Here is a 13219-nt window from a genome sequence, read left to right as displayed (position 1 = left end):
TCATATATTTTTGTAGCTTATCTGGTGGAGAGCTTTTCGAACGTATTACAGTTGAGGGCTACGTTATGACCGAAGCCGAAGCTATCAACTATATGAGACAGATTTGCGAAGGTCTTAGACATATGCACGAAAGGAACATTATTCATTTGGACATAAAGCCTGAAAATATTATGTGCCAGACAAGATCAAGCACAAATGTAAAACTTATTGATTTCGGCTTGGCAACGCGATTAGATCCAAATGAAGTAGTTAAAATCACTACGGGAACAGCTGAATTTGCCGCTCCTGAAATTGTTAACAGAGAACCAGTTGGATTCTATACTGATATGTGGGCCACAGGAGTCTTAGCATATGTTTTGTAAGTTTGACCATAACGGTTTCATGAAATAAACCGATAAATTGGCCAATAATTAAGTTATAGTTATTCAAAAAATTTAAATAATATAACATTTTTTAATATATTATTATTCTAGGTTGAGTGGATTATCACCATTTGCCGGTGACAATGATGTTCAAACTCTAAAAAATGTTAAAGCTTGTGAATGGGATTTCGATGAGATATCATTTAAGAACATTTCGGATGATGGAAAAGATTTTATACGAAAACTCTTGGTGGCAAATAAAGAAAAACGAATGACTGCGCACGAATGTCTTTTACATCCGTGGTTAACTGGTGATAACAGTAGAATGACTCAAGCAATAACTCGTGACCGTTATCTAGCTTATCGCGAAAAGATAAGAAGAAAATTCGAAGACTTTGAAAAATATGTATTGCCTATTGGGCGACTTTCGGAATATTCTTCCTTAAGGAAATTATTAATGGAAAAATATAGAATTCACGATACAGTTTTTGATCGGCGCCAAGCTTCGCCACGTTTTGTTATTCGACCATCGTCCCAATTCTGTTATGAAGGACAAAGTGTTAAGTTTTATTGCCGGTGTATAGCTATTGCCACACCGACGCTTACGTGGTCACACAGTAACATAGAGCTGCGACAAAGCGTAAAGTTCATGAAACGTTATTCAGGAGATGATTACTATTTTATAATTAACCGTGTAAAGTTAGATGATCGCGGTGAATATATTATCCGAGCCGAAAACCACTATGGCTCCAGAGAAGAGGTCGTTTTTCTGAACGTCCAGCCTTTGCCAAAAGAACAACCGAGGTATCAAACGGAATCAACACCGGTTCGCCGACGTGATCCATTGCCATACACCTTTTGGCAGGAGGAGTCAGAATCGGCTCCTAGTTTTACATTCCTTTTGCGGCCACGTGTAATGCAGGCCCGTGACACATGCAAACTACTTTGCTGTTTAAGTGGCAAGCCAGTTCCATCAGTCAAATGGTATAAGGATGGTCGAGAACTTGGCAAATATGAATATGCAATGACCCACTCCGATGGAGTTGTGACTATGGAAATAATTGACTGCAAACCATCCGATTCGGGAAAATATATCTGCAAGGCAACAAACTGTCATGGAACTGACGAAACCGAGTGCGTCGTAATTGTAGAAGGTAAATTAAACTAAACAAGTCGCGTCTTTTTGACAATATAAAACTTAAAATATATATTGTGCCATCATTTCAAATACATAATGCTGTGATAATTTTGTCAAAATTTTATTAAAGTAGTGAAGCTCTAAGTTAGACTTGCCTTAGTGTTCGAATACATATTTTTTTTATTAACATTCTACTCTTGCGTCGATTGACACTTCAATCATTCTAATCCGACAATATTTTTAGAAGTTGTGAAAAAAAAACTTTGAAATACGTGGTTACCACCAGACCACACCTACATATTTACTTTACTCACCCTACGCAATAGATTTTCTCATTTCCAATTGTTAATGAAATGTCCGCGAATAGACCCATTGTAAATAGACCCCTGGGTCAGTAAAAGAATTACTTACCTTAGACCCCATAGTTATTAAAATGTCGGAACTACCACGGTTTAGTTCAATATTCACTTCATTTATTTATTTGATTATTATATTTTCTATTATGTTTTATGTTTATACCCTTGCAGATGGTATTATAATTTTGTCCAAAAGTGTGCAACGCAGTGAAGGAGACATCTCCGACCCTATAAAGTATATATATTCTTGTTCAGGTCACCTCCTGAGTTGATATGAACATGTCCGTCTGTCTGTCTGTCTATTTCTACGTGAACTAGTCTCTCAGTTTTAAAGCTATCGACTTGAAACTTTGCACACACCCTTCTTTTCTTTTCACGCAGTATATAAGTCGGAACGACCGGGATCGGCCGACTACATCCTATAGCTGCCATATAACTGATTGCTATTTTTGGCAATGAGAGCTATTTTTGGCAAAATAAAACGACACGCTAAATTTCGTAAGGATCGGCCGACTATAACCTATAGCTGTCATATAACTAAACGATCGGAAATAATTTTTGGTAAAATACCAACTTTTGTATTTTTGAAGATAGAAGCTTGATACTTTGTATGAGCTTTATTTTTTATAAATTGGTTATATTATGATATTCTCATAAGGATCGGGCAACTATATCCGATGTTTTCGAAATATATCCGATTTTAACTGGAAGGGTATATCACCTTCGGCTCCGCCCGAAGTTAGCTTTCCTTTCTGGTTTAGATTATATATTATTATAAATTGGGTTATATTATCATATTCTCATAAGGATCGGCCAACTAAATCCGATGTTTGCGATATGTTTCCGGATTTAACTGCAAGGGTATATCAACTTCGGCTCCGCCCGAAGTTAGCTTTCCTTTCTTTTTTTTTACTCTATTCTATTTTTCTGCAACTGGGGTTTTTTAAATGAAGCTTTTTTCACTGAAACACTTTCCCTAATTGGTCCACAGCATGTCAAGTTCCATCGATAACATTTATTGTATCTGGAAAAAAAGTTAAGAAAAGTTAGAGCTTCACGTTTTTTGAGAAAAAAATTGTTTATTTTGAAGTTAATTTCATTTATTATTATCAGTTTGTAATGAATTTATGAATTGATTCTAATAATAATATTTTGAAGTTCAATTTTAAATAAATCATAGCACCAACGATGTTTTTCATGTTCTTGAAGGCCGTTTTTTTTAACCCCGTCCATATTATAGGTCAAAAACGTGGAATCGCCGAAATAAGTTTTTTAACATTGTGGCACCGGTTAAGTTTAAGTTTTTATAATATCCGGCTGTGAAAAAAATTATGTAAATATATAAAGAATATTAGTTGTATAATTTTTTTTTTGTGTTTAATAAATTTAGTTCACTCACATTTTTACGATAAGTTGTTTTATCTCTGTTCCTCTCAACTGCAACCCTCCAAAAAATTTAACCGCTGACACAACTGCATTGAGCATTGTGAAAGAGCGCAAAAATAAAAAAGCAAAATAAACAATAAATAAATTTTAGTTGCATACTGCAGTTGCATACCGATTTAGTAGGAAAACAGACTAAAAAGTAATTAACTTTGCTTCTGCTGCAACATAAGTCGACTTTTGAAATTCGGTAGAATTTGCTGCAGGTTTCCTTTAACTTTTAGAATTGGTGCTGCTGCGTAACAGCGTAAATCCAAGAAGTACCACGGACTCAATTTTATGTTTGCTTAATGGGATTGGGAATGATTTTATAGAAATAAGCTTTGAACTTTTTATACCCTGTTTAAAAAGTACGTGGAATAGCTTTTTTCAAGGTGTGTTATTTGGATGAGTCGCGGAGTGATTAGGTTGGGAGGACTATTTGAAATTTTGAAGTGCGTATGGGGTTATGTGTAACACATATGGGGTTATGTGTTATATGTGTACAAATAAGTAAAAGTGCTCTTTGAATGAGAAAAAGCTTTAAAAAGTAAGGATGATACAAATATTCTTGTAGGTTGTTATACTCTTGCAGAGGGCATTACAATTTTTATGGGAATTTTTTTTGTTTTTGCGGCCTTTTTAGAATGTTGGAATTAACGTGTCCATCAATTAGAGCATCAGCTATCATTCCTGTATTCATCATAAACCTTAGAGCCCCAGACGAGAATTAATTTTGTACAAAAGTGTGCAACGCAGCAAAAGAGATAGCTCCGACCTCAGTATCTTCTCCTGAGTTGATATGAGTATGTCCCTCTGTTTCTACGCAAATTAGTATCTCAGTTTAAAAAGCTATCGACTTGAAAGTTTTCACACACCCTCCTTTCTTTTGCACGCAGTAAATAAGTCGAAACGGGATCGGCCAACTATATCTTATAGCCTCATATAACTGATTGATCGGAAATGAAAAATAAAATAACGTACCAAATTTCATTAGGATCGAATTTCTATATTTTGAGTGATCGGAAGTGGTATTTGGTAAAAATACCAGCTTTGGTCAGCTTTTTTCTCAAGGATCGGTTAACAATATTCGATGTTCGGGCTTCAGCCCAAGTTAGCTTTCCTTTTTTTTTTTCAAATCAAATATATTAGGCATACCGCGTTGTTTTCCCTCGTCTATAGGTTTTTTATTTGATATTAATTACCATTGTTTAACTGGAACAAAAGAGTCGTGTGTTAAATTTATGTGCTCGACAGTTTTCTGATTTTGATATTTTTTTCAATCAGAAGTAAAATTTTAAATGAAAGTCAGCATTAATGTTTATAGCAATAAAATAAACATAAGTTTTAGACTTTTGAAAATCAGAGTCAATGATTGAAGAAATTGTGATTGTTGCAGCTCTCTAAAACATTAGTTTATGATGTTAAAAAACAATATTTAACTAATGTTTTATACCTTGATTTGGGCTTAATATTCATGATTGCTCACGCTAAAAAAGCTCATCTTTTTATATATAAAACATACATACATCGGTAGAAAATAAACCACAGTTCCATATATTGATATGAAATCGCGAATGATTTCTGCGTTTATATAAATCTACAATTTAGGATCAACAAGCTAGATTATATGATTTAAAAAATATTTCTTATATTTTATGAATGTTTTTTCTCTTTATATGATTTGATTTCTTTTACTCTATTACAATACTTCCCAGGAGAATGGGTTACACCTGAACAGGCAGAGCTTGCTCACAATTTTCTTTATTCAGGAGGTAAAGAAAACAACAAATTTAAAAATATATGTTTATTCACCAATAGCATGCACCCACTACTTATATATTTGTATAAAATCGTTGACATAATTTACAAGTCTTAACTTAGAAAATATATGTATAGGTTGAATGAATCAGAACCATTTATTTAACAAATAATAATTTTTTACCTGTCGTATTTGAGAATTTTAATTTCTTTAAGTTAAATAAGGTTCATACACCGTAAAAAGAATGTAAATCCCACTCTCCCTATTAAACAGAAATCTTTTTTATCAAAATAAAAACTAACGCTACCTGTCCTTTTCAAATATTTTAAGTAATAAACCATTTCCAATATCAGATCGCAAATACATAGAGCAGCCACTTAAACCAGCGCCACCTCCAATTGTAACATCCCGGCAGCTCCCATCAACATCAATGCTAGGAACTTCTGAAACTAAAGTAAGTGTTTTTTTTCCTTAACGTATATATTAATATTTATTAAATAAAAACTTTTTTTGTTACTATTAAAATAAAGGCTGACAAAAATAGCAATCACAGTAACCTTACAAATAAGAAAAAATATGCGGCGAGCAACTTAAAAGCGCCTGGTAGCCCGTCAAGATCACGAAGTGCAACTAAGGAGCTTATACGTTAGTATTTTTTTTTAAGAAGTATTTTGATGACATATATAACCCATTTTTATGTTTAGTACCTCCCGACGACTCACTAATGTTCAAACCGGAGTTTATAGTTCCTCTGCATGATTTAAATATTCACGATGGAGAGCAGTTGATACTTAGCTGTCAAGTGAAAGGAGACCCAGAGCCACAGATCACTTGGTCTAAAAACGGAAAGTGTCTCTCATCTTCCGATATAATGGACTTAAAGTACAGAAATGGATTTGCAACATTAACCATTAACGAAGTTTTTCCTGAAGATGAGGGTATTTTCACGTGTACAGCCACAAATTCTATAAGCGCGGTAGAAACCAAATGCAAGTTAACTGTAAAACGTGAGTATTTCTTTTCAGTTTTTTACATTCTGGTATACCATTTGGCTTTTCTCGGAGAGAGAGTGTGAAGAAACATAACAGCGTCTCCCTCGCAGATACGCATATTAATTGGCTTCCGTTATGATTCCGCTTGACGTGTTCGAAGTATAAGAATGCGGAACTCTTTGCTAGGGGAGCCAAATGAAAAATCTATCGGTTGTTTCTGAGCGGAATAAAAGTCCAAAAGAGATATCAAATAAATACCTAAGGCAGTCTTTGCATATATTCAACAAAAAATAGACAAGTTAATGGTAACATTATTTTGTGTTAATAATTTTTACTCAGAAAAAAATTTGTATAATAATTTGAACTTTTATGTATTTAAATTTCTTCTCAATTCCGCTCTAATCAATCTAAATTATGATACATTTTTTTTTAATTACTGGGTATATCGTTGTTTTGATTCTATGCAGTTAATCACTCAAACAATTCGTGATGTTTTATGTTTTCTTATAGTGGCGTGGCTCATATAACTTCATATCAGTGGGCGACACCGTCTACATTGAAATTTTTTTTTTGATTATTAGATTATTGATTATGATTATTAGAATTGGAAACGAACAGCAGAAAGAAAGCTGAGATCATGACGCTTTATACTGTTTGTGTACGGCAGAGATCAGGGAGAGAAATTTTCTATTCCTTACCTTATCACCTTATCAACTCCTTGTCGATCCATTTAAGCCGTTGAAAGCTACTTATAAAACATAAATTAAGTCAAACCATGCCCTTTTATGAATCAACAAGAAGAACAAGCGTAACACTGACAGCGTTGATAACACTGGCAGACAAAATCTAATGTTTTATTCTACTCATAATTTCACTTTATTCATAACCTTTAGGTTCCCCTGAACCACACTCTAAAACAAACATGCATAGGTGACATCACTCCGAGCTTTTAAGTTACACCTAAGAAAAAAGTTTATCCCATTTATTGAATAATCGCGTATGCAAGGTTATGTTTGCCGTGGCCAACCAATAAAGCAGTGGTTGGCAAAACGCCCACATTTTTAAAATTTGAGTGTATGAGTAGCAGGAAAAAACAATGAGACCAGAGCAATTACTAAGCGAAAAATACGTAGTTTTTGGAACGAAGTTTCTTATGGCGCTGTACGAGTTTGGCGGAGGAGGGCTAGCCGAGAAAAACCGTAACGTAACGTTAAACGGCTATCTGTTTGCTTCTTCTTCGTAGAGTGAGAGAATATATCCATTTTTCCACTCTCTCGCTTTCCACAGTTGAGCGTTTCTCCACTGCTTATGCTCCCCTCTACGCGAGATTCACGAGTATGCTTATAGCTAAATTAGTGAAATTTTCGTACATGTGTCGGCTGTCGCGTCGCCGCAATGAAATTAAAATCTTATCCTTTAATTCCAAAATTCCCCTAATGTTGGCCGGTGATATTAACATACACTTCTCCGATAAAAAATCAGAGCCACTGGCACATTTTCTCCTTGAAGAATTTGATTTAAAAATTAATAACGACCCAACAATTGAGGCAGTTTTTTTGAGATACTTGGACAAAGATGTATCTCAAATGTTTTTATCTTACTTTAGTTATCATAAGCCAATTATCACTATATTTGAATGAACTGATTAGATGTATATACCTAGAAAAAATAGGTAATAGATAAAAATCATTTTTGTATAAAGTTGTAAATGGTTGTTGTAAATCATTTTTCGCCTTCATTCACTCCTGTCTCTCCCTCATTGCCAAAGATACCAAAGGAACTTCATTCCTCACGCGTGTCCCTAGACACCCACTGATTTTTTACCCTTGCAGAGGGTATTTTAATTTTGGTCAAAAGTGTGCAACGCAGTGAAGGAGACATCTCCGACCCTATAAAGTATATATATTCTTGATCAGGATCACCTCCTGAGTTGATATGAGCATGTCCGTCTGTCCGTCTGTCTGTCCTACTGTCTGTTTCTACGCAAACTAGTCTCTCAGTTTTAAAGCTATCGTCTTGAAACTTTGCACACACCCTTCTTTCCTTTGCACGCAGTATATAAGTCGGAACGGCCCGGATCGGCCGACTATATCCTATAGCTGCCATATAACTGATTGATCGGAAATGGTATAACTTTGGTGTTTTTAAAGTTAGAGAGTTCAAATTTGACATGAGATCTATTTTTGGCAAAATAATACGACATGCCAAATTTCGTAAGGATCGGCCGACTATATCCTATAGCTGCCATATAACTGAACGATCGGAAATGACCCAACTTTGACCCAACTCGTGTTTTTGAAGAAAGAAAGCTGGAACTTGGTACAGATTATATATTTGGTCAGTTGATCCGACCTACCAAATTTCATTAGGATCGGCCGACTATATCCCATAGCTGCCATATAACTGAACGATCGGAAATGACCCAACTTTTGTGTTTTTGAAGATAGAAAGCTGGAATTTAATACAGATTCTATTTTTGGTCAGTTGATCCAACCTACCAAATTTCATTAGGATCGGCCGACTATATCCCATAGCTGCCATATAACTGAACGATCGGAAATGGTACTTGGTAGAAATATCAACTTTCGTATTTTTGAAGATAGAAGTTTGGGATTTTTTTTAGATTTTGTATTGTAAAAAATTGGATTATATATTCCTATTGCTATAAGGATCGGCCAACTATATCCGATGTTTGCGATATATATCCGGTTTTAACTGCAAGGGTATATAAACTTCGGCTCCGCCCGAAATTAGCTTTCCTTTCTTGATATTTCATTTTTCGTAAATTCAAAAGTTTGAATGGGTACTAAAATAGTGTATTTTATTTTAAAGAAAACTACGCTTCCCTATCTATATTTCTATGGAGAAAACATGTTTCAACCAAATTTTAGAGAAAATTGTTCTCAGTTTGGACGGTCAAGAGAAGTCAAATGAGGGTAAATGAAAGAGTTCGCTGCTGCAGAATTTTCGACCCAATGCATCCATGATATGGAAAATTGGAGTTTGCCTCCACGGCAATTAAACTATCCAAACACAGTATATTCTTGATCAGGATCAAATGAGTTGAAATAAGCATGACCGTCAACCCGTCTGTCTTTTTCTAGTCTCTCATTTTTTAAACGATCGGAAATGGTATTTGGTAAAGTTACCAACTTTGCTTTAGATAGTATCTCCTTATATTTTTTACCATAAGATCCAAATTACATAAAAGCAACTTTTAAAAAAGGACCACAAATAAAAAAAAAGAAAAAAAATTATCTTCTGTAACCTTCAGTTTTTATTCCCCAAGCACAAGAGTATGCAAGTTTTTTTTTGGCTGAGAGTCCATATTATAAAGGATAATCAAAGTGTGGGTGGAAGAGATAAATTCCGGGTATAATAAAGTCGAGAATCCTGTCCTTCATGGTTTTATTTTTACATCCGGTACTTCTAGAGTACAAGAGTGTGTTGTATTCGTGTGAAAGTATGTTATATTGAGAAGGAATCAACTGCGAGCCCATAAAGTATATGTCGAATCATGATCGTTGTTGTTGTTGTTGTCTTCCATTGCGGCGCAACGAGTTTCAGCCTTGTACACACTTCAAGTTCTGGTACGCAACTGCCTGCGTCTAATTCTCTACCTCCTGTGCATACTACCGAACCTCGATCGGCGACAGCGACACAACGCTGTCGCCTCGGCTCAACGATACTTTTTTAAAGCGACAACATCCTAGAAACGTCGCCTGCCAACGGTTGCCTGGCAACCACACACTCACAGCGCAAGAGGACTCTGGTGAAATACCCGAAAATGTGTATTCGCACACACACACATACATTCGCCGACACGGCCATCCTGACCCTAACACGACCTCGTGTAGAAAATAGCAGCATTCGAATTTTCTTTCTTTCTTTTAATTATTAGACTGAACATTAAATAGTTTCATAACAAAATCCAATTTTCTTATCTTAATTCATAACAAATTATCATATTGACAGTTTCACAAAACAGTATTCAGTTCCATAACTATAATTTTTTTTCATCAATTCAATTCAATTTTTCTTTCTTTCTTTTCATTTCTTTGTTTTTCTTCTTCTTTTATATAATTCATTCTTATTCATTATTCACTCTAATATGTAGTCGCATAATTAAATACCCCACACGCCATGATCAAAACAAACAATATGTATTGCACTTATGCTTGCATTATATTTTATGGACTCAGTACTCTGCCATTTTCATTGGCCAGCAGTACAACTTTGTCACCCTTGTACTTCATTTTCTTCTTCAATACTCTCAGTATTTTCATTTTCACTCTTTTCTTCAATATTCTCAATATTTTCATTTTCACTCTCTTCTGTAGCGGTTACGTTTCTTACATCTAAATTATTATAATCATCGGACACATTTAGCTCTTCGGCCACTTGCACCTCTGGTAATTTTCTTAAATCCTCATGTGCATATTTATAATTTCTTTTATTAGTTAAAGACTTTAAAATGTACCTGTCACCTTCTAGAACTTTTACTATTTCCAAAGGCCCCCTAAATTTTGGACTTAGCTTGGTCTGGTGTCTTTCTTCGCTCTTAAGTAATACGAAATCTCCAATTTTGTGCCTTTTTACTTTTGCCTAATTTCTATCAAATTGTTCTTTATCATAAGCTGCACTGGCTAATACATTCTTTGCAGCTTGCGCTCTTACGTTTGTCAAATCAACAACATTTTCCATATGACTAGGTGGAAGTAATCCCAATGGGCGTGCTACCTTTCCCAATAACATTTCTAAAGGACTTGCTTTCGTAGTGCGATTGGTTGTACAATTGATTGCCAACTGCACCTCTCCCAACACATCCTGCCAAGACTGTGTTCTCGTTTCAACCGCCGTTAACATATTCTTCAACGTGCTCATAGTTCGCTCCACTTAACCATTAGCTCGACTTGCACCAGTGGCTATCAAATGCAAGTTTATTTTTTGATCTGAACAAAATTGACTGAACTTTGCGCCTGTAAAACACCTCCCCTGGTCAGCTATTATTCGGTTTGGTACTCCAAACAATGAAACGGCAGATTGAACGGCCCTTATACAACTCTCACTATCCAATTTAAGACTATGACTAAGATAGACATATTTGGTAAACGCGTCTATCTGAACAATAACATACTCCTTCTGATCACTCTTGCCACTTAATTTTCCTGTGATATCGATGTGGATAGTGTGCCAAGGAATAGTGACTTTTGGTATTGGATGTAATTCCGCCTGTATTTTTCCTGAAGTGGATTTTGACATTTTACAAGTGATGCAGTTGTCGACAAATTTTTTTACGTATTTTGACATATTGTCAAACAAGTAGAAATCGTAAGTTTTATCTAATGTCTTTTCGAAACCTAAATGCATTATGGACTCATGCACTTGATTTATGACAGACCATCTGAAAGCTCGTCGTACCACTGGTAAGCAACGTGTTCTCCCATTTCTTTGTACCTTTCGATGAAGAACTTCTGCCCTTAATTCATAGGTTTTCGCAATATCTTCAGGCAGAGAAAAGTTTTTAAAATGTTTAACAATTTCGATTATGTCCAAATCTCGACGTTGTTCAGCAATAAGCCAGTTGCTTAAAATTTCAGCTAAATTTACTCTTTTCTCTTCGACTATTTTTGCGGTTGCAGTAGACTTTTTTGAAAGGGGATTTCTCGATAAAAAGTCAACGTGTGCCATCCTTTTCCCTTCTCTATACTGAATATCGAATGTGAATGCCTGCAAATAACCCCACCAACGCTGTACTCTGGGGGTTAAATCTCGTTTATTTCTCGACGCCTTAAGCGAGTTGCAGTCAGTATAAACTACAAAGTTCCTGCCCAGCAAATAATGTCGAAAATGCTTAATGGCGTTCACGACAGCTAAGGTTTCCAACTCGTACGAGTGGTATCTTGATTCTGCCGGTGAAGTAGTTTTGCTATAGTATTCTATTACCTGGGGTTTGTTATTAACTTTGTGTAATAAAATTGCACCGTAGCCACTGCAACTGGCGTCTGTGTGTAATTCGATTGGATAATAAGGGTCAAAAATAACAAGGACTGGTTTGTCGGTAAGAGTGGCAATAACCTTTTTCCGTATCTGTTCATGCTCTGTTTTCCAAATAAATTTGTTTTTATCTGCAGTTATAAATAGGAAATAGGATGCTAGCCCAATGAATTGTCTAAGTGAAGTGACTGACTGTGGAGGCGGAAGAGCAGTCAACGCTACAACTTTCTGTGGGTTTGGACAAATCTCACCCGCACTTATATTGTAACCCAAATATTGAACCGATGTTTTCATGAATGAGCACTTTGTAAGATTGAATGAAAACCCAGCCTTTGTCAAAACATCCAGAACGATCTGTAATCCTTCTAGCGCCTCGCATTTTGTTGAGGCGGCTATCATGATATCATACTGAATGTAAAGGAATTTGGTAATATCCGCTGGCCATGTCTAGACATGTAATATAATTAACTCCCCCAAGCCTATTGATTTGATCTTGTATAAGTGGTAAAGGGTATTTATCAGCGACCGTATTTGAATTCAGCTCTCTAAAGTCAACACAAAGTCTGTCCGTACCATTTTTTTTCTTCACCAATAATATAGGGCTTGCATAAGGTGAGCAGCTTGGCCTAATTATATTGCATTTTAACAGTTCATTAACTTTGTCCCTAACCAAATCTCGCTCGCATGGACTTAAACGATATGGCCTTCTCTGTACGGTTTTTGTTGGATCAATCAACCTAATTTTCATTTCGCCAATTCTGACTTTAGTACTTGGGATCCCAGTTATGAATGAATTTGAGTACTTTGCCAACAGTGAATGTAGTTTTATTTTATCTTGTCCCTCAAGCTCAGTATCATTATCGGCTGGCTCATTGCCGGTACACAAATTAACTACTTTGGTCTTTGAGATCCTTAATTGGTTTGATGAAATGACAATATCAAGACCCTGATTTAATATCTCACGACCAATTACAATGTCGTTTTGCACATCATCATCGCCTATTATATGAAACAAAATTTCGATACAATAATCATCAATTTTTACATTGCTTAATATTTGTAAAGTACTACATATTCCATTGCTGCCGATACCTCTTAACATAACAATATTATTAAATCTTTTACCAGAAAATTTGGTACTTAGCTTTTCTTTTATCAACGAGCATTCCGATCCCGAATCGAAGGTGATT

At 35.4% G+C, this 13219-nt stretch overlaps 1 protein-coding gene across 15 annotated transcripts in view; it reads left to right on the top strand.

Moving 5' to 3' along the window:
• Positions 1-13219, top strand: part of bt (projectin protein bent) — a 101825-nt gene that overhangs the window by 83115 nt on the left and 5491 nt on the right. For 14 of the 15 annotated variants that reach the window (XM_043213359.2, XM_043213364.2, XM_043213356.2 and 11 more), the window contains 6 exons: positions 17-358; positions 474-1516; positions 4997-5053; positions 5394-5494; positions 5571-5685; positions 5745-6047. In XM_043213359.2, the coding sequence (XP_043069294.1) occupies positions 17-358; positions 474-1516; positions 4997-5053; positions 5394-5494; positions 5571-5685; positions 5745-6047 (1961 nt within the window). The remainder of the gene's footprint in view (positions 1-16; positions 359-473; positions 1517-4996; positions 5054-5393; positions 5495-5570; positions 5686-5744; positions 6048-13219) is intronic. The other variant, XM_043213351.2, reaches the window with a different exon arrangement.

This window comes from Drosophila bipectinata, chromosome 4 (genome assembly GCF_030179905.1).
Source record: "Drosophila bipectinata strain 14024-0381.07 chromosome 4, DbipHiC1v2, whole genome shotgun sequence".
NCBI classification, from domain to species: Eukaryota; Metazoa; Arthropoda; class Insecta; order Diptera; family Drosophilidae; genus Drosophila; species Drosophila bipectinata.
The sequence above is the reverse complement of the archived record's forward strand: the minus strand, read 5'-3'. Positions and strand labels throughout refer to the sequence as shown.